This window comes from Gorilla gorilla, chromosome 7 (assembly GCF_029281585.2).
Source record: "Gorilla gorilla gorilla isolate KB3781 chromosome 7, NHGRI_mGorGor1-v2.1_pri, whole genome shotgun sequence".
NCBI lineage: Eukaryota > Metazoa > Chordata > Mammalia > Primates > Hominidae > Gorilla > Gorilla gorilla.
In genome coordinates this window covers 108,856,940-108,880,010 of record NC_073231.2, presented here as the reverse complement: position 1 = coordinate 108,880,010, position 23,071 = coordinate 108,856,940, and the positions used below count along the sequence as shown (strand labels likewise).

The 23,071-nt window shown below is 39.6% G+C and overlaps 1 protein-coding gene across 2 annotated transcripts in view; it reads right to left on the bottom strand.

Annotated features, from left to right (window-relative positions):
- ATP6V1C1 (ATPase H+ transporting V1 subunit C1) overlaps positions 1–22,536 on the bottom strand; it is a 48,440-nt gene extending 25,904 nt beyond the window's left edge. Inside the window, exons 1-3 of one of the 2 annotated variants that reach the window (XM_004047400.5) lie at positions 22,068–22,536; positions 2,367–2,537; positions 930–997 (exon numbers count right to left, since the gene is read on the bottom strand). In XM_004047400.5, coding sequence (XP_004047448.1) covers positions 930–997; positions 2,367–2,498 — 200 coding nt within the window. In that variant the 5' untranslated portion in view covers positions 2,499–2,537; positions 22,068–22,536. Of the gene's footprint in view, positions 1–929; positions 998–2,366; positions 2,538–9,847; positions 9,926–22,067 lie in introns of those variants that run through there. The other variant, XM_055348788.1, reaches the window with a different exon arrangement.
- Between the last annotated feature and the right edge of the window lie 535 nt (positions 22,537–23,071).

The following is a 23,071-nucleotide window of genomic DNA, read 5'->3' as shown; positions in this document are numbered from 1 at the left end:
AAAAAAAAACAAAGATATTATCTCATACCCCCTGGGATGGCTATAATCAAAAAGACAAATAATAAAAATAATAACAAGTGCTGGCAAGGATGTAGAGAAATGAGAATCTTCATACACTGCCGGCGGGAATATTACACGGTACAGCCACTCTGGGAAACAGTTTGTCAGTTCCTCAAAAAGCAAAGCATAGAGTTACCATATGACCCAGAAATTCCACTCTTAGGTACATACCCAAGAAAAATGAAAACATTTAAGAACACAAACTTCTACACAAATATGCACAGCAGCATTATTCTTATAAGCCAAAAAGTGGAAACAAAATAAACGCCCATCAACTGATGAACAGATTAATGTGATATGTATGTATACATATATAGTGGAATATTAGTTAGTAATAAAAAGAAATGAAATACTGATACATGCAACAGCTTGGATAAACTTCAAAACATTATGCTAAGCAAAAGAAGACAGTCACAAAAGACCACGTATTGTATTCCATTTACAAGAAATGTCCAGACCAAGCAAATCTATAGTGGCAGAACAATTTGTGGGTGGTGGGGACAGTAAGTGACTGCTAATGGGAACAGGAATAGAGGATGATGAAATATTTAAAACTGATTGTGGCAATGGTTACACAAGTCTGAATACACTAAGAATCACTGAATTGTACACCTGAAATAGGTGAAACGCATGGCATGTAAACTATATCCCATTAAAGATAGTAAAAAGAGAATCAGCATTTTCATATTTCAAACAGGTGCATTTTATGTAAATTGTACCTTCATAAAATTGATATACGAAGGGAAAAAAGTCATTTTCTAAAACCATTCCAATAAGCAGAGTATACATGTGATAATAAACCCAATGTCCATGAAGCCTGATAATAGTGTCTCCCATTTTGCTCTACTCCATGCATATAAGTACATTACCCTTCTACAAATGCATCCAGTTTAGCCAGTTCATCTGACAAGCCAACCAAGACATCCAACGTGCCAACCTAAAAGGAAAATATATTGTTATTTAGGTGGCATGCTTTTTTAAAAAAAAGCAAGATGATTCATCTTGACCTAAAGTTCTCACAAATCTTAAATTCTCCCTATTTTATTTCATAATGTGTAAGTACAGTTAAAAGATGTTTGCCAGACATTTCAAAGCTATTTATATGTACAAGATAATCCTTTAATTCATGGTTATAAGCACCACTTAAGACTTGAAGACTCCTCAAAGACAGGTCTGTGCTTGTACTATTCAATGACACTGGATCATTTGAAATCTTAGTTTACAACACAGGCTCTTAAGTAGGAGGTCCACGGATGTGCGCTAGAGGGTCTGTAATTAAATTTGCATGCAAAACTGTGCAAAAGTGAGTACGTTTTGGAGGAAACATCTTGTCTCAAAGGTATCCGTAACTCCAAAAATATTAAAAATCGGTCATTTTATTGCATTTATTATTTATATTTTTGAGATGGAGTCTCGCTCTGTCTCCCAGGCTGGAGTGCAGTGGTATGATCTTGGCTCACTGCAACCTCCACCTCCTAGATTCAAGCGATTGTCTTGCCTCAGCCTCCCAAGTAGCTGGGATTACAGGTGCCCACCAACATGCCTGGCTAATTTTTGTATTTTTAGCAGAGACTGGGTTTCACCATGTTGGCCATGCTGGTCTCAAACTCCTGACCTCAAGTGATCCGCCCACCTCAGCCTCCTAAAGTGCTGGGTTTACAGGTGTGAGCCATGATGCCCCAGCAAGAATCAGTCATTTTAAATATTTCTTAAATGAATGCTGCCTACGACTCCCTCATTCAGTTAACCAGCAAAATGTCAGTATCATGATCTTTTTCCATTCTTTACAAATGTTCCATCAACTGATTACTGGACACCTGCTTTACTTTGAGGCTGCTAGATGACTGATCTTTGATAAGAGTGAATCTTACATAGATTAACTAGATTAAATAACTGGGTTAGATTTGCCAAGTATGATTAAGTAGGTGCCATGGTAACACATTTACAATGTAAGAATCAGCATAATATAAATTTACTAACAAAAAGTTCACTATGATATTTAAGAATATATATTACTAAGAGTTTTAATTTCTGAAAATCGTATTTGTGAATGTAACACATCAAACATTTTCATAAGATTTTTCATTGCAATTTAGAAGAGCACAAAAAGCCTAAGTAGAGAGACATTATTTCAATTTGGTAGTTTACTTCTAAAATTTCAAAGAAGACACATTTTAAATCATGCCAATGGCTGGAGAGGAGGTTTTCTTTGGAAGGAACCTGGGTATCTCATTTCCACTAAACGAGAGAACTGGCCCTCCCCTGGATGATGAACTCATATGCAATTTTGCACAGTGCAGCGCTACCTTTAAGTCAGGAATATTGAACTTGGAAGTGACAGCAAGATTATTGTTCTTTGAAGTTGCCGCATGCAATTTCTCCCATGTTTGCTGACAGGTTTTCTCCCCAGGAGCAGATATAAGCCAGAACTCAGTCATGTTTGTTACTAGGTATTTCCTCAAAAATCAAGAGAGATTCTGAAATGTAAAACAAACAAAAAAATACATTTAAAATCATTTGTTTCTAAAGTGTTTCAGAATCATAGGAGAAGTTATAACATATAACCTGTTTCAAAACTAATCTAATGTTGGCATAGGATCTCAAGCAAAGTGAAATTTACCTACCTCGAAGTAAATCTATACAAACGGTGAAAAACGATTTATTTATGATACTAGGAAAGTGAGGTGATAAAAACCTAATATGTGAAGTACCTACTTTTTTTCATTATAAAACATCCTTAACAGGAGTTAGCCAAGAAGTGAGATTACCCAAAATACCAGCCACCAATAGTTTCCTTCAACCAACAAAGCTGGAGAGTTACAAATTTATAGGTTTATCTTAAACTTTTTTTTTTTTTTTTTTTTTGAGACAGTGTCTCACTCTGTTGCCCAGGCTGGAGTACAGTGGCACAATCTCAGCTCACTGCAACCTCCGCCTCCCGGGTTCAAGCGATTTTTGTGCCTCAGCCTCCTGAGTAGCTGGGATTACAGCCATGCACCATCACATCCAGCCAATTTTTGTATTTTTAGTAGAGACAGGTTTTTGCCATGTTAGCCAGGCTGGTCTTGAACTCCTGGCCTCAAGTGATCCACCACACCCAACCTATCTCAAACTTTTAAAGCATACAACCAAAATAGGAAATTTAAAAAAAGAAAAAAAAAAAGCATAACTTTTATCTTGGAGAAAGAATTTAATTGAATCAATGCATTTATAAACAGAAGTCACCAAATAAATTTGTCACATTGGCTTAGCAAATCCTACATGGCTAGTAAATTTGGTGGTTAATTCTAATCCATAGTCAACCTAGAGAAATCTCCTCAAATCTTTGATGCATAGACTTAGTTGCCATCGAACACTTACGAATCTGAAAAAAAAAATCTTGCCAATCTGCTTGGCTATTTTAAAATATAGGGAGCTGAGAGGATGGCGTTAATATAACATTTTTGGATCTGAGAGGCAGGCTGCAGATCTCCCTTTCCAAAGAGTCCCATTAAGATTCACCTAACCCTCTTCTATAATCGCTTTTCCTCCTCCTCCTCCTTCCCCTTCCCACACACACAGAAGGGGGAAAAAAGTACAGAGACAAATCTATTCAGAATCTAGGTAGGTAAAGCACATAAACACAAATGATAAAAATCAAAGTATTATGGTATCATTATTTCCATTTTAATCTGCCTTCATGAGAACCAACATAAGCTTTCTGCTAACACTGCTTATTTAACCTCTCCTGAAACTAATATTCAATGTCTCTAAATTGAATATAACTATCTTACAAAGTTGTTCTGAGAACAAAATCAGATAATTAATGTGAAGAGTTTATAAATGTAAATTTCCTTTAAAATGTAAAGTATTATAGTTAATAATGGACTTTCATAATTACAGTAGTCCTAAAATTTAATTAAAGTACCTACTTAAAGTACCTATGAGTAGGTAATCAATGCTACCTACTCACTACAATACCATTGAAAGTGAATTTAACATAGATGCCATCCTATATACTTGTTAATTTTTCTAACTACTGTTTATAGAGGATCTACCATATAAAAGGTACTGCTCTAAATGCATTATTATCTCAATTCATCTTCCCAACACCTCTACGAGGTAAATATCATGCTTCCCATTTACAGATAAGAAATGGAGGTTAAACCTGGTACAGATGTAGACGGTGGAATTAAATGAATGTGTTAAGAAACTATATTCTAGAAAAAAAATTTTAAAAAAGAAACTGTACTGTATGTGGACTTTTCTAACATTACTGATGAAGTTAAACCTTTATCAGCTCTACCTACACCTTCTCAAATGAAAGAGCTACACTTTCTCAAATGGCCAACAAGCTAAACACAAGCTTTTTAGTGACAGCCCGTCTGGTCAGAGAACAGCACAGCTTAACTGGCCATCCAAGGATGGAAGCTACTCATGAGCACCATGCTCTAATGAGGCCATCCAAAGATAAGTTTTGATTTCAAAACAGAAGCAAAAGCAAAATCTTCATTAGCCTACCCAAGAAACTTCAAATATTGAACTTTAAGGCTATTATACTATCATATTCTTTTCCAACCTGATTTTTTCATTCAACCTATTTTTAGAATTATCCAGTGATCATTAATGTTAATTGATATATGGTATTCCATTATATGAATAAACTAAAATTTATTATCTGCTTCTTCCTGGAATGACTTAAATTGTTTTTACTTTTTTGCTATTATAAACAATTCTGCTGTGAACAATGTGTACATCTCTCTCTATCTGTGAAAGATTTTTTCTGGGATAGATAAAAGTAAAATAGCTGAATTACAGGATATGTCTTCAAAGATGGAGGCGAGATGTCTTTCCATGCTCCTATGCAGTGTGACTTTGCCACTCCTTCCATCAAAAGGTGGAGCTGGCCTTGTGACTTGGTTTGACCAACAAAACGCATGGAAGCCACACTATGCGAGTTCAGGGCTCAGACCTCAAGAGGCCTTGCGTCTTGGACCACTGCCCTCAGACTACCACATAAGGAAGTCTATTGCAAGTGATAAGGCCACATGTAGAGAACCAACAACCAGCATGAACCACCAGACATGTGACTGAGGCCATTTTGAGCCCTCCAGCCCCGCCAATCTCCCAGCTGAATGCAGCTGCATCAATGAGTCCAGGCAAAACAAGCAGAGGGACTACCCCAGCAACTCACAGAATTAGGAGAAATAAGAAATCACTGTTTTAAGCCACTAAGTTTGGGGCAGTTTGTTGTGCAGCATGAGACAACTGACACAGACCACTGCCAACTCTTTTGGGTATTGCCAAATTGTTCTCCAAAGCCCCTACCAACTTAAGTTCCTGCCAGCAGAGTAAGAGTTTCTATTTCCACAACTGAAAAACACACAATAGTATATAGTGTTCAGAGTTATATATACTTACAGAAAATACTAAAATATGCATAGGAAAAAGGAGCTTTAGTTTTGTATGTAAGATTTCATTTAAAAAATCAGGCAAATAGAGCAAAATATTCATACTTGCTAAATCTGCATGGATGACGTAATTGGCAATATTTAACATTTTTCTGTATATCTGAAATACTTCAAAACTAAATATTTTTAAAATTTTTATGAGAATGTATTTAATTTACAAGTTAAAACATAACATTGCATGGCAAATTTGTTAAAAATAAAATTTTAGTGAACTTTAAAATGGATATTCAGAGAATAATCTAGATACCAAATTAATCCTCAAAGTACAACCTTTCTGTTTTACACCTAGTAGAAATGCTTACTAGTTTGTTTATATCTTCTTATGACCAAGTATAATACATTGCAGACAATGCTTTTAGAGTTTGGGATTTATTTTAAAAGTATTTTTGGATCCTGAGGCAGGAGGATCACTTGAGCTCTGGAGTTCAAGATCAGCCTGGTCAACATAGCGAGACCCTGTCTCTCTCTTTTTTTAATTATTTTTATTTTTAAAAAATAAATTTAAAAAAGTATTTCGGGGGTGAATATGTCCAACAATCTAACTGCATAATGTTGCAAGTGTGGGAGTTCAGGCTACACCTGTACTAACTCCAGAACCTATCTCAAGAAGTTGCTTTTAAAAATAAATCCCTGCTGAAATCTCGTGGACCTATATCCTGCCTTCTTGTCATCCTGTCTCTGTTCTTCACAACACCTGGATCGCATCACCACCTATCGCCGGTTGCTTCCAGTTAATACTCTTGCACTTAGCGAATCTAGCTTTTTTAGCACAAACTATCTTGAACTTTAACATTTTCAGTTATTAGAAAATCTAATAGCATCTTTAAACCTCTTTTTGTAATCTAGATCTTCTAAGCGATCATGGTTTATGGAAAATTGAGATTTTATTATAATAATTTTATGCAAGTGGTTTTCTGTTAGTATATCAAAGGATACATTTTTATACCTCCTCTCCCCCCAAAATGGCAGGTAATAAAATCAACTGTTAAATTCTTCCTGATGATTGTGCTAAATTATCTAAACTGCAGCTTCCTCAAAGATTGTAATAATATGAGCTATTACAGTAGATGTCACTATCATACTACTTAGAGTTCCAGAAAATCTTTTCTTCTAACAGGCTTCCAAAGGATTTCAAGGAATAGGAAAGAGGACCCCATTTCTCATCTATAAATAATATCTGCCCTATCTACTTCACTGAGCTTTTATTAGGATCACAGGAAATAATGTCATGATAAATTCTGATCAAAACTACAGTCTAAAAATATTATAGAAGTTCTCTAATTTAGCTTTTAAAAAATTTATTTTTTGTAGAGATGGAGTCTCGATATGTTGTTCAGGTTGGTCTCAAACTCCCAGCCTCAAGCAATCCTCCTGCCTTAGCCTCCCAAAGTGTTGAGATTACAAGTGTGAGCCACTGTGCTCATAATTCTAGCTTTTAACTGAGACCTCCCTAGAGCCTAGGTGTTGGAAGATGAGGAGGAAAGGAAGGAAAAGGTGCCTTCTAAGTCTGATGTTGTGCTTTTCACTTCTCATACATCATTTTATTCCATTCTCACTACAACCCATGAGATAGGCAGTAATACACAGAGAGGTTAGTAGTTTACCCAAGGCTGCACGACTGGCAGATGGGGTTCAAATTTAGTTGTGTTTGACTCTAAAGGCCATGTTCTCTCTATTGTGTCACACTAGGAGAAAAGAATGTTCTGTGCTCTGGTGCACCTGGGCTCTCCTATTTGAAGAGAAATCCACATGTAAGCTTCAACACCTTCACCCTATGTTTGGTTCCAGGCTCAGAGCACCCTGTTGGTCCAGTGAATTCTGATAAAGGGATCCAAGCTTCCTTTCCTTGTTCCCTTCGTCCAGGATCATCACAATTTCTAAAGTAGCATCACCCAGCATCCAAAACTATCCTACCTTCTAGAAGGAACAACGATTCCTCCAAATGAAAGGACACACACACAAAATTCGAGATTCAAAGTACACTTTGAGACTAGAGATCAGATACTAGAGATTCGATGGACCTGCCAGATCATGGAGGAAGGAACACAAACTTTGGAGTCCTGCAACAGTTAAAACTCTGACTCTACCCCCTTACTAGTTTCCTCATCTGTAAAGTGGGAATACGACACATCTCTTCACCCAGCTGTTGGAAAGTATGAATAAAATAATGTACCTAGACCTTCCCCTTTCCATGCGGCTGCCCTTCCTGGGGGTGATTGTATTAGCTGCTGCCCCACCCCATCCTACCTCCCAAGACTCTCCCCCATATCCCAGATGAGAAATATCCTTTGCTTACTTATACTTTATAAATGCCCCTACTATGCACTCATCGTATTCTCCCTCATTTTTATAACATATTTTCCTCTCCACCTTACTGAGAAATCCTGAAGAGCTAGAATCATATCTTCTTCTCTGTGAAACCCTGAGAGCCAGAATACACTAAATTCCTGGCAATAGCAGGGACTTAATAAATGCCTGTTGAATTAATAAATAAAATTCAAATTCAAATACAACAATGATGGAACCAATCAAAAAGTCTGATTTAGAGATAAAACAAACGCAAAAAAAATCATGTTTTTTAAAAGTGTTTTTTAGTCTTCCAGAAAACCCTTATTTTACAGTAAAAATTAAAAATTGGTAGAGTTGCAGGTTCCTAAGCAAGCCTTTGTCTTTTATGTCAAGGGTGAATAAAGTCAAAAATATAAAAAAGAGGGTTTGATAAAGAACCTATCTGTACTTCAGGCAAAGCCATGGCCTCAGTTCTTCTACCCCTCATCAAAGCAAACTAACTCTAAGTAAAGAGCCTAACAGGAAAGACAAGCTACTTAAGTACCTAAGGAGGAATGTAACAACTTCCTATGACAGTTAACATCATAAGTATTTTGCAAAATCTGTTTTTTCCATTTTTAAACTATGTCCACTCTCAACTTGTCACTTACACAAGTCAGGTAAAAAAATTTCTCCTTGAAGCCAGGCACAGTGGCTCATACCTGTAATTCCAGCACTTTGGGAGGCTGAGGCAGGCAGATCACCTGAGATCAAGAGTTCAAGATCTGCCTGCCCAACATGACAAAACCATGTCTTTACTAAAAATACAAAAAAATTAGCCAGGCATGGTGGCATGCGCCTGTAATCCCAGCTACTCAGGAGGCTGAGGCAAGAGAATCACTTGAACCCTGGAGGCAGAGGTTGCAGTGAGCCAAGATGGAGCCACTGCACCCTAGCCTGGGTGACAGACCAAGACTTCATCTCAAAAAAAAAAAAAAAAATTATCCTTGAAATTTAAGAACAATTTAAGTTTAGTTTCAAACAAAATTTATCTTTGCAGATGAATATGTATGTCTTTATTCATCGGAAAATGGAATCCATATTGCTAAACATATTTCCCTTTTTCTCTCAGCTGCAAGGAAACAAATTGTCAAAATTAGTGGCCATTTGTTATCAACTTGCCAAGAACCTGACACCACCTTCTCCACTGCTTGTTTTTACTCGTTAATTATTTCCCTTTATTTTATCTTGAATACGAAGGAAGTCAGGCCTAAATGTAGCAAATCATATGCTAAACAGAGGAGATGATCAAAAAGGCACCCTGATTAAATCGTAGTTTCTCAAGGCTCAGATCCAGGTCTATGTCCTTCTTCTCTTTCTGCGTGTGTGTGTGTGTGTGTGTGAATGTGTGTGTATAGCACCTTTCTTGATGATGATCTCTACAGTTGAGGCAATTCTAGTCTAGATGCTGGACACTTTCTGAAATGTATGTCTCCAGCCCAGGGCCCTCTGCAGCATCTAGAGTTGTACTCAACCAGTATCCACATCTGACTACAAGACATTTTCCACTTGAATGTCTCAAAAGCAGCTAAAACCCAACACTTCTAGTCAAACTTATCTATCATCTCTTCCCCAATATGTAGTCCTACTCCACTGTTCCCTGAGTTAGTATAGGTGTACCCCTGCAGTACTAGACAATTAGAACTGTCAAATGTTCATAGCAGCCAACACTTACTGGGCACTTCCTATCTACTAGCACCAGTCAAAACACTTCACGTGTATTAACTCACGTAGTAGTTAGAGAAACCCCATTAGAGGGGTAGTAGTTACAAAGAAACCGGGGCACATAAAGGGTCTTATATATTATACAAGGTATATTATGTAGTATGTGTCTCGTTATATATCATATGACAGCATATATTATATGCTAAGGATGAATGTATTATATGCTGTCATAGCACCTTCTTTGCAGTATTTCTCTGGGGGTGGGGGAGCACTTTTTACTAGTATCTGTCTTTCAAATAAACTGCCCAGGAGGGTAAGTGGAAATCATGATAGTTTTTGCTCACCACTTTATCCTCAGTACCCGGCACAGAGACCAGCATGGTAGAATCTCAGAAGATATTTGCTGAATATTCTTCGATAAAAACTACTGTGAGGATTAAATGAGATAACATCAAGCACCTGGATTATAGTTAGTTAGCTTCCCTCACTTCCCCTGTTTTTTCTATAAAATCAACTTTATTAAAATATAATTTATATAGAATTAAATGCACCCATTACAAGAGTTTGATGAGTTTTTGACAAATGTATACACTTGTGTGAGCACTGTCAAAACCAAGATTAAGGACACTTCTATCATCCCCAAACCTTCCCTCACACTCAGTCCAGTCAATCCCTACCTCACTGCCAGCCCTGGGCAAATGTTGGTCTGCTTTCTGTCACTATAGATTAGTTTTGCCTGATCTAGAATTTCCTTATAAATGGAAGCACGCATTAGATACTCTTTTGCACTTGGCTTTTGCTCAGCAAGTCTTTGATATCTGTCCATGTTGCATGTATTAGTAGTTCAATCTGTTTTATTACTTAGTATTCTACCACATACATCTACTACAGTCTGTTCATACATTCACCAGTTGATGAACATTTGGATTGTTACTACTGGTTTGGGACCACTAAGAATAGAGATTCTATGAACATTCCTCTACAAAGCTTTTTGTGAAGATATATTTTTCTCTTGGATAAAAAATTCTAAAAGTAGAATTTCTAAGTTGAATGATCAATGTATATTTAACTTTATAAGAAATGGGCCAGGTGTGGTGGCTCACACCTGTAATCCCAACACTTTGGGAGGCTGAGGCAGGTGGATCACTAGCCCATGTGGGCTAGAAACCAGTCTAGCCAACATGCTGAAACCCTGTCTCTACTAAAATTACAAAAATTAGCCAGGTGCGGTGGTGCAGGCCTGTAATCCCAGCTACATATGAGGCTGAGGCACAAGAATTGCTTGAATCCAAAAGGTGGAGGTTGCAGTGAGCCATGCCACTGCACACCAGCCTGGACAGCAGAGTGAGGAAAGAAAGAAAGAAAAGAAAAAGAAAAAGAAAAAACGGAAGGGGAGGGGAGGAGAGGGGAGACTGCCAAACTGTTTTCCAAAGCAGATATATAACATTTTATACTCCTATTAGCAAGGTATTCAGGCCCCAGATGCTCCACCAACACTTAGTGTTCTTGGTCTTTTCATTTTTAGCCATTCCAGTGGGTTGCAGGGTTATGTTGCATTTCCATGATGCATTTCTATGCGGACTAATGAAGTTCAGGAGCTCTTCATGTTATTTGCCATTTCTATATTTTCTATTCAAGTCTTTTGCCCAGTTTTTAAAAAAATGGATTCACTTATTGAGTTGCACAAAATTTTTATATGATCTTGACACAATTTCCTTGTGAAATATATATATATATATATTTACATATTTTCTCTCATTCCGTGGCTTGACTTAATGATGCTTTTGAAAAGAAGTTTGCAATTCTGCCACTGTCCGATTTATCAGTTTTTTTTTGTTTTTTTTTTTTTTACAATATATGCTTTCTGTAGCATGTGAAAAATCTGCCTATCCCGAGGTCACAAGTATTTACTCTGCTTGGAGTTTGTTGAGTTTCTTGGATCCATTCATAGTTTTCATCAAATTTGAAATGTTTTCAGCCATTATTTTTCCTCAATTTTTTTTGCCTTCACTTCCTTCTTTTGAAACAAGATCACATGTATGTTAAACCACTTGATACTGCTCCACAGGTCACTGAGCTTTCATTCATTTTTCTCAGTTGTTTTTCTCACTGTGTTTTACTTTGGAGAGTGATATAGTTTGGATGTCTGTCCTCCCCAGATCTCAGGTTGAATAAACCCCAATGTTGGAGCTGGGGCCTGGTGGGACGTGTCTGGGTCACGGGGCAGATCCCTCATAAATGGCTTGGTGCCCTCCCTGTAGTAATGTTACCTTGAAATCTGATTGTTAAAAAGAGAATGCCCTCCCTGTAGTAAGAAGTTATCATGAGATCTGACTGTTACCTTCCCCCTGACTCTTGCTCCTTCTCTCACCATGTGACACTCCTGCTCCCCTTCCCCTCTGCCATGACTCAAGAGCTTCCTGAAGCCTCATGAGAAGCTGAGATCTGGATGCCATGCTTGCACAGCCTAAAGAACTGTGAGCCAAAAAAACCTCTTTTCTTTATAAATTATCCAGTCTCACAGATTCCTTTACGGCAACAAATAAGACTGACACAGTCTCTTGCTGTATCTTCTAGTTTGCTGACCTTTTCTTTGGAGTATCTAATCTGTTATTCTTCTCACCAGTGAATATTTCACTTCTTATGTATTTTTCTGCTTTAAGTTCCATTTTTAAAATATCTTCCATTTCTTTCCTCATTATGTCCATGTTTTCTATAAAAAAAAACACAGAGCATATTTGTAAAAATGTTGCACTGTGTATCACTGGACTTTGCTGTCTTCCTTTTAAGAGCGTTGTACTTTGTTGTGGTGGGCAGGTAAGTTAGGGGAGGATCAGCTTGATCCACCCAAGGCTTGTTTTCAAACATTGTTAGGATAGATCTAAGGCCTTACTCTAGGGCTAACTTAGTCTCTGATACTAAGGTCTAACCTTTTGGGGATTCTATTGAATGTCCCAGGTATTCAATAAGGTCTCTCTCCCATATCTGGTCAGAATTCAAATGCCTCCCAGCACCATAAGCTCTGGCAACTCTTCAGTTTAAAGCTCTCTGGTCATTCTTTGTTAGATCTCCTGCAGAGACCCCCCCATAAGTTTCTGGTGTTTATTTCTCTGCCTAGCTCCCTCTCTCTGTCAATCCCACCTGCAAATTCCAGCCAGATAAACCTTCCCCAAGTCCAGTCTCCTCAACTCAGCAAGACCAAGATGCTCTGCACGGGTGTTCCCTTCCTAAAACACGGTGCAGAGAGTGTCTACAGGAAAAAGCAGGAGGAATTACACAGCTCATTTCCTTTTGCTCAGCTCCCGTACTGCCTGTTGTCCGATGTCTGGAAGCAGTTTTTTAATATATCTTGTCCAGATTTGTAATTGTTGATGGTGGGAAAGCAAATATGGTACCAGTTACTCCATCGCAGACAAAAACTGAAGTCTCATCTGGTTTTGTTGTATGTATTATTCACGAGTGTTCGGTTTTTCTAACTGTTCTGTTTGTTTCTATGCAGGGATTCAGCCACAATCTCACAGCCTCTCTCAGCCCCATGTTTTAACATTTAACAGAAAACAGGACTGACAACAATAAATGCCAAAAATTTACCAAATCTAGGCTAAAAGACTGGAGTACTACTGTGTTTGTGAAAAATGGAACACAATGAACATGTATTGCTTTTGTACTAACAAGGAAAAATGTTCATTTTTGTTTAAAAAAAAAAAACAGCTGCAGCTTGAATAAATGTCTCCAACATTCACTTATGTGCCATTAATTTGCAAATGTATGGCGTGCTATCTTGATAAGTAAAACATGAATTTATTTAAAAGCATTAATAGGCTAGGTGCAGTGGCTCACACCTTTAATCCCATCACTTTAGGAGGCCAAGACAGGCGGATCACTTGAGCTCCGGAGTTCAAGACCAGCCACGGCCAACATAGTAAAACCCTGTCTCTACTAAAAATACAAAAAATTGCTGGGCATGGTGGTGCATGCCTATAGTCCCAGCTACTCAGGAAGCTGAGGTGGGAGAATCACTTGAACCCGGGAGGCGGAGGTTGCAGTGAGCCGAGATTGTGCCACTGCACTCCAGCCTGGGCGACAGAGCAAGACTCCATCTCAAAAAAAAAAAAAAAAAAAAAAAATTTAAATAAAATAAAGCATGAATACAGCTATAACAATTTGTCATCATTAATAAAATATCTAAAATATATCTTAGATACACTGCATCATCTATTTCTAAAATAATCTAAAATAATTACACATCACACGGGAGCCTAAGAAAATTCTGCAGATGAGAAACAACAGATGGGCTGGGTGCAGTGGCTCATGCCTGTAATCCCAACACTTTGGAAGGCTGAGGCGGGTGGATCACCTGAGGTCAGGAATTCAAGACCAGCCTGGGCAACAGGGCGAAACCCCATCTCTACTAAATACAAAAATTAGCAAGACATGGTGGCACACATCTGTAATCTCAGCTACTTGGGAGGCTGAGGCAAGAGAATCGCTTGAACCCAGGAGGCGGAGGTTGCAGTGAGCCAAGATCACGCCTCTCACTCCAGCCTGGGTGACAGAGACTCTTGAAAAAAAAAAAAGGAGAGAGAGAGAGCGAGAAAAGAAGGAAGGAAGGAAGGAAGGAAGGAAGAAAGAACACAAGATAGACAATTTCTGGAACACAATTTGGCAATATTTATCAAAACCCACAAAATGTGCATATCCTTTGGCCTAGCTATGCCGATCTTAAGAAAGAAAATAAGGATATGCATAGGTATAAACATTAAATTATTAAAAAAAACTGTCAACAATTATCTCTTGGGAGTGATTACGAATGTTTGTTTTCATCCTTTCTGTATATTTCTTTTTCCTAATTTTTAAATAATAAATTATTACATGTAAACACAAACAAAAAATGCCCCACCGCATCCTTATTAGGGCAGTATCCTCATATTTGAAAACACTGAAAAGTTTACAGACCATTAAATGGCATCATAACAAAGAGCCCTGGAGTTCATACAAGAGAAGGGCAAAGCTGGTTAATTGTAGCTACTTCTGAAGATGTGATCAAAGTTGGTAAACGACCCTTTTACCTCACTGGGAATCATAGTCAAAGAAAACCCAAATGTCAATTTCAGGAAGCACAATGCAATCGCCAGAGCACTGCGCTGAGGATATGAAGACTTGGAATCTAATCCCAGTTCTGCATATAATTGTCTGCATAAATGTCTTCACTTGTAAAATGAGAGGATTGGATTACAATATCCAGGATCCTCTTCTGCTCCTACACTTATTACCTGAACCTATACTAGGTGACGCCCAGGATTCTTTTTTCCTATTTTAAGTCCCTCAGGTAATTCACCCAAATTTCAGAACCATTGTAACAAGACAGGCATTTCTATGATTATACAGTATATTTAATGTTACAAGAAATGGCAATACTCTTGAAGGCTATGGACAGAAGGCTGAACAACTCACCAAAACATACACCCCTAGTCTTGCTTCTTTCTTGGAAACAAAACTCAAATCTGCCAATCTTCACTGTCATCACTAGTAGTGTCCCTGTCTGAGTTTTTCTGCCTTATCCTCGCATTCCTCCTGAGCTCTCTTTATCCATCTTGACCTCAGACCTCCTTCTCTTTCCTACCCTGCCTTTGCTTGTTTCGCACAAAACAAATTTCTCTCTTCCAGTTTAAGCCAACCCAAGCCTCCCTTAACAAAATGATTTTCCCAACTAAGTCCATCCATGCACCAAACCTGTTACTATAATCCCACTACTTCTCCCACATGTCTACTTACACTCATGTCATTAACAGCATTAGGCAGACATCTATTTTATGTTTTGTCACACATCTCATCTGACTGTAACTGTTCTCAATTAAAGCTCTTATTCATCTCACAAAATATTTTGGGTGCTTAAGTTCCCAAAACTGTAATAGACTCTGAGAAACAAAACAAACAAAATGTAGACCCTGTCCTCATGGAGCTTACAACCGGGGGTGGGAGAGGGTGGCAGCTCTTACGAGCAGGCAGGTCTGTGTGTGTGCAGGGAGGGTGGGAGGAAGACTTCATGTAGATGTCAAGACAGAAAAAAACACTGAAGAATATAGGGAGGCACAAGGGAAACACTAGTCAATTCTGTAGGCACTTCTATTTTGTCTGACTGCAATAAGTGTGCTGCTTAAAAAAAAAAAAAGTAACAATTATTTTTCAACATGGAAGGGAAAAAAGTGGGAGGAAAGGAAAAAAAAAAAACCCCTAGATCCAAAGCTATGGGACTGTTAATTTTATTTACTTTATCTCCCACTTCTGAGAGTTTGAAGGCTATGGATTATTTTCCTACCACAATTGATTTGCATATAAAGACAATAAAACAGTAACTATTACAACATAAAAGGTGAGGGGGGGTTGGTTATAAGCCTGAACAAGACATCTGCTGGCACTGCTTCTGTGAATGGAAGGTATGGGATTGACCCAAGATAGGGGCAACCACAGAAAACAGTACCGCACTCCACTAAGTGCTCCGACACTTAACTGATTTTAATGCTTTCAAGAAAACCAAACCGTGGTCTCTGAAATGCAATCACCTTTCATAGTAAATTAAATTTCACAATAAATTAAGCCTAGAAGGTGGTCTCCATGCAAAACAACTTCCTTTTCAGTACTTGAAAATACCAGGTTTACTAAAGCAGCTTATTTTAAGAAGCACAAGAAGGCGTACCTCAGCTATCAGTGAAATATCACATAGCCTTCCAAATGTGCACATCAACTTTTAACAGAATTGATCTGTGCGAAACATTTACCACAATCCACTCGGTTAAAAAAATTGCCACATCCTACCCTAGAAATCACTAACACCATACATACAAAAAGTAAAAATAACTGCTTCCTCTTTGAATGTAAAAATTCTATCCTTCTAAACAGAAGCATCTTAATTGGGATTGTGGGAGGGGCTTGCTCATAATACAACTTGTTTAAACATTTTCAGTAACTAAAAGGGGGATTTTACCTTTCAAGGAATACGTCCATGATTCATACGAAATGAGATTTTAAAACTGTCAGAAAATATGCCTTTTTATATTTTTTTTGGAGACAGAGTCTCACTCTGTTGCCCAGGCTGGAGTGCACTGGTGCGATCTCGGCTCACTGCAACTTCTGCCTCCTGGGTTTAAGCGATTCTTCTGCCTCAGCCTCCTCAGTAGCCGGGATTATAGGCACGAGCCACCACGCCCAGCTATTTTTTGTATTTTCAGTAGAGACAGGGTTTCACCATGTTGGCCAGGCTGGTCTTGAACTCCTGACCTCAAGTGATCCGCCCGCCCTTTGCCTCCGCTTCCCAAAGTGCTGGGATTACAGGCGTGAGCCACCACACCCAGTCCCGCCTTTCTTAAATAAATCTTAAATATTCCGTGTTTTGTTTTCAATGGAAACAATACCCATAAATGCTCTATAATCCTATTAAAACTACCATAATTTCTGGCCATAAATATACTTAAATATGAAAGGCAATTTAATCTTTATTAGACACATTTTATCAACTACAATTTTTTTATTCCACATTTGCCTAGAAAGCAATCTGTAAAAGCAAAGCCTTACTTTCACACAGATATCTATCATAAAAACTGGAAACACACTGTGACATTGTGGAGTGGGGGCTGGGGATGTAATACATAATACAATGTTGGAAAATTTCTAGTAACTTCTGGTAAAGCTGCTGAATTGGCAGACATGGCCAGGAGGGCCCTGTCGTACACCCATTACTGCAAGTAATCACCAAAACCTTCTCAGCTTCTAGAGACTCCTCCTCTGCACAGGCAACTCAGCAGTGACCCAGTGGGCAAATAATTCCTTCCATGCCAGGGGATTCCCTGAATCTACACTCATGGCTCCCAAAACATGACTTCCCTTTTCTTCAGGGCTGGCAATTTATAATAGTGACTGGACCACAGTACCACATTCTGCTAGAAGGTGCTGATATCTCCAATACAATGTATTTTGGCCTGAAATTCACCAACTTAAAGACTTTAAGATTAGTTTTCTCCAACTCATGACCCTAAGTAAGCCTGAGATTCTGTTTACTGGTGACAACTATCACTGAATATGTACCATGTGTTGTGCCCAGTGATAAGCACTTGCATCTACTAAAGCAATTTTGTACTTAATTCCCTCAAAAGATATGTTATCACCACCCCCACTTGCAAATGAGGGAACAGCTGGTGAAATTAGTTGCCCAAAGACATTTAGTGACTACATTTTGTTGGGATTAAGGGGACTCTATTTGAGTTATTCATGCAGTTTTACAAAAGACAAGTGCCTCAAAGAAATATTAGGATATAGTTTCAGTAATTTTATACTAAAGGAGTTACATTAAAACATCAAAAACTAGATTTTAAATTACTTGAATTCCATTATATGCAGTTTATTAAAATATTACTTTTAACCTCTGTATCCTCAACATCTTAATATTTGTCCAACAAATAAACAATGACACCACATGCATGTTTTGCACCAAATGGTGCCTCTCTCCTCCAGGAGGAGTCTGGAAATGTATGGGAGCATTTTGGGTTGTCCCAATGTGGAGATCACTAATCAGCATTTAGTGGGTAGGGGCGAAACAGACCTCCACACTGCCAACAGCACCCACATAGAAACACTAAACTATGGGCTGAGTCAAAAGGAAAACCTTTCATGGTAAAGTTAAACCACCTGTTAACACGCCTTAATTTACAACTTCCTATTCATTGATAGTCTGTTTAAAACATCTTAGAAGATACATTGATCCCTTTCTATAAAACATCACTTACCTAGCATTTTATTTTCAAACACACACACATACTCACACAGACACACACACACACACCCCACATTTTAGATATACAGTTAATACTCTTTTATCCCGGATGTAACCAAAGCACCTCTCCTCCACTGCCTACCTGGCTCATTTTTTTAACTCAATAAACGCATAGTACATTTGCACATGGTATAATCTTAGAAGTAGATGTACTGCTGGAAAAAAAATTTTGTTTCAGCATCAAGAATATAGTTTGAAATTTCTAGTTCCAAGAATCACTCACGTCAATAGGAAATTTTAGACTGCCTTGGTTCACTGCCTAAGCGTCCCAAGGGCATAATGCTAATGTTTATACTATGTCTGTCTTTAAAAATTGATGAAAAATGGAAATCTAACATGAATTAATTTATAAATGATATATAATTCCACACCCAAAGAGTGAAAAAGATGTAACCTGTAGACAGATTTAAATATGTACAAGAGCAAAATTTTAAGTAGGAGGTACTCAGTCAAAACTGTAGTACTCCTAAGCAGAATCAAGTTCAAAAGAAGACGTGCTGCTTAGGGACGGGTAAACTACATGGAGACCTTTGGCAAAGGTTTACTTTGGCATTCCAGTTGGCCAATGGTATTATCTCATGAGTTGTGGAAATAATCACAAAATCAGATTTTTGAAGCCCTGAAGTTTCTTTTTAGGTTGCAAAAACTAATGTACGTGAGGCTCCTAAGACTAATATACCAGAAAAATAAAGAGTATTTTGCGCCAAGTTTTAAAAGCTGAATTACACTATCTAGCTCTCAGCATTTAGTTAGATCCTGAGTACTGTTTCTTTAGATTTTATCTAGTCCCTACAAGGTATACCAAAAGAGAAAAAGATCCAGGACTTCTGAGACAGAACCCTGAGGCTCAGTCTTCAGCATAATTTGAGACTCACTTGTTGCCAAAGAACTGTGATTGACAACCTGAGCACTTTCAGTTCACCTTATTGTTCGTTATTTCCTCCAGATGAACTGTAAATTGAACAGCTCTACCCAAGATTACAGATAAGACATAGCCCACCACTGCCAATTCCTTTGAAGCTGTTCTACTAGAAGTTCATCAAAAGTGCTGAATCTCCAGGAAGAAGTTCGCAAAAAAAATGCTGAATCAAAGACTACTGTGCACTTCAAAAAACTCGCCCTTTTCTCTAGATGTGACTGTGGTTAGTACTGTGTAGGTAATCAGCAGGAATACATCAGCAGTCAGAAAACTGTGGCAGTTACTCCGGACTCAGCCAAATCACTTTACGTGTTTCTCTAGCTCCAGGTTCCCATCTATACAATGAATAGCATTTTCATCCACTGTCTTTCAAAGAACTGTGAGAACAAAATAAATATGAAAGTGATCCCTCCCTGTAACTATATTTCAATAAAAGATATTCTGAAATAGATGACCTTACAAAAGGATAAATTTGAAAAGCCAAAACAAATTTTTGCAAAAGAGCCTCCGCTATGTACTTCAAGACTGCCTCGAGGGTAGTTACGACTACCCTGTGAAGGGTACAAATAGAATCGAATCATTCTTTCCCTTCCCCAAGTCCTGAACCCCCTAAAAGTGAATACAGTTAAACATTCTGAAGTCCTCAGTGGAGAAGGTATCTTGTCTTCAAATCCTTCAGTGGATTACAACAATGTTCCCCTGAGCGGGTCTCCCCTCATTCACTTTTGCCACCCTCCACATTATTCCCACCCTCCCCCCCCCAAAAAAAAGCCACCACCTGTCTCAATCCACTGCCTGTAATCTTCACTGGCTTCCCTCTGTTTTTAGAATAAAAGCTCTGCTTGGCGTGACCCCAGCTTTCTCCACCTGCCTCTCTCCCTCCCCGTTTCAGCCATGCTAGCCTTTCAAAAAGGCTGAAAAGCTTTCTTCCTCTTCACATTTCAGGGCCTTGACATATGCTGTTGCTTCAGCCTGAAATGTTCCTTTTTCGTTTTTCAGAGACAGGGTCTAGCTCTGTTTCCCAGGAGGGAGTGCAGTGGCATGATCACAGCTCACTGCAGCCTCGAACTACTGGGCTCAAATGATCCTCTCGCCTCAGCCTCCCGAGCAGCTAGGACTACAAGCACACACCACCACTCCCAGCTAGTTATTTTTTATTTTTGGTAGAGACGTTTGTCTCACTATGTTGCCCAGGCTGGTCCTGAACTCCTGGCCTCAGGCAATCCTCCCACCTCAGCCTCCCAAAATGTTGGGATTATAGTCATGAGCCACCCTGCCAGGCCTGGAATGTTCTTTTCACTCACACCTTCACATTCCCTTTTCAGTCTCTTTTCAGTCTCAGGTCAAAAGTCATACCCTCTCAGAGGGAGAGGGTATGAAGAATATAAATAAAATTGTTTTAATTTTTAAAAAGTCATATTCTTAGCAATGCCTTTTTAAAATCTTCCATAATACACATGCCCCTACTACACTCTTTCATACCACTGTTATTCCTTCAAAGCACATTTCACGCTTGCTTGATTTTTAAAATCCATCCCCTCTGCTTGCCTGTAAGCTCTATAAAGACAATTTTCTAAACCCTACCATCAGCACTGTACCTGCATATAGCATGTATTCAATACACATTATTTGCATGAATAAGTAAACGACTACCATTCAAAAGTCCTCGTTACCTGACTCCCAACTTTCTTTCCCACTTCTCCGCAGTGCAATCCACTATAAAAGCTACTTCTGACTCCACCAGAAGCATTCCCTACCCCCATCTTCAGGCTTTCAAATCCTGTGGCTTTCCCTGCCTGTAAAATTATCCCCATATCTCTCAACCTGTTCAAATCCTGAGGGCTTGCCAAGACTCAAGTTTTCTTTCCTCCAGAATATCTTCCCATAGTGCCAGTTTACACATGTGTCGTTGCTCCACACTTTCAAAGCACTTCGCATTCTCTTTTTGGTAATTATACATAAACTGCATCGTATTTTAACGTGTCCTGTGTGTAGACTTTTCTCTCCAACATTAGTGCGAACTCCTAAGGATAGACTGTTCACATCCCACCCGTTCCATTCCCAGAGCGGTGCTAAGTACTGGGCTCGCACTGAAGCATGTGATTTTTCCCTAACATACCAGAATTTTCCTCTGAAAAGAATACTAGCTTCCCCCTTACTCCTGTTTCTCAAGTGATTCAATATGCCTTATGTGACTCTCACCAAGTTCTTTTCTAGGGGTTTGTTTTGTTTTGTTTGCCTACCCTCCCCCATTCTACTAAAAAATAGTTGAGTTCTCTGGATTCCTGTTCTTTCCCATTCCTAGAGGGACCTTGTGTACTCTGTGAGGGTTCCTTGCCTGCAGTTAGGGGCTCCCAGGCCTTTAAACTGTCATCCCACCACCCCCGACCCCCCGACCCCCGCGCCCCCCGCAACACACACCCAGTGAAGGCACTTGCGCTAGCTGTGACCTCACACACACTACTCCATAGCCTCACCTGGACCTCTCTGTCACTTCATTCCCCTCAATCAATCAGGCGGCGTGCATTCCTACCCAAGAAGAAAGATCCCAGACCGCTGTATCTCTCCTTTCTGCCTGTCATTGACTACCCACGAGAGCTCTTTCTCTTTTTCCCTCCTTCTCTTCCTTAGAGACGGAACCTAGGCCCAAGACGGTGAATTGGCGCCGAGAAAGCAGACACAGCCACCCAGCCAGCTCCAGCTCCAACGCCACGGTCTCTGCCCCCGCACCCACCCCCGTCCCTCCCAGGCAGCGACCGCAGCGCAAGCTTCGGCCTGACCAGGACTCCCCATCCGGGGAGAGCCATCGCTCACTGACCCAGGAAGGTGTCAAACGAGGAAGCAGCAGCAGTAACAGGTACGGAGGCAGGCAGCCTAGCGGACGCTATCGGCTCAGCGCTCCATCCCTTCCCGACCTAAGCTCCGGCCTCACGGCTTCCTCTACCAGAGCGAACACAGAACAAGTCACGTGCCAGCCCAGCAGTCAGCTGACCGCGGCGCGCGCTGCTCCCCCCTACGCCCGCGCCACTGCGCAGCCGCAGCCGCTGCCACTGCCGGGCCTTGGGAGAGGGGCGGGACTAGGAGGCTACGGGACGGCAAGGGGACCCTAGATTCGGGGCTGATCGCTGTTGTTCCAGAGTGGGTGGGGTTTTCCGCTTCTTCCAGTGTTGCAAGTGGCGTTTTGTCCACCACTTGTAAACGTCAGCGCCACTTCAGGTTTCTGCGGGTCAGAAATTGTCTCCAGCCCCCTACAAGGGCTTCTCCACTTGGGGTTTTCTCCGTCAGCTGGGTTTTCTACCTAGTATACTGGCTAGTAGTTCATTTTAGCAGATTCACATTTTCCTGAAGTCCACTTAGACTTAATTTCATAAATGGTCCATGGAGCATTTACTGTGCGCCAAGCACTGCGCTCGTTCTTAGGATTGCCTACTGGAGAGAATCACTCCTTGCCACGAAAGCGCCTCATAAATAGTTGAAACCACATTAGATAGTGGGAAACCAAAGGTTTTAGGACAGAGGCATAGACAGGGGAAAGCATCTCCTTCGGAGAAAAATAGGTAACAAGCTCCTCCCAGGAACCCTGCTTATTTCATTAGCTTGGGGAGATAGATAGTAATGTCCTAATTTAGAACACAGAGTTTTAGAAGCAGTAGAAATTTTTAGATGTTCTAATTTAATCCTTTTAGATCTACAGATGAAGAAAGTGAGGGCACGGAGTTGTTCAGCACAAGGGAATAGATACCAGGTGTTGAATCCAGGCTCTCCTACTTACTAGTTGTGTGACCTTACTCCTCTGAATTTCAGCCTGTTCACATGCAAAGT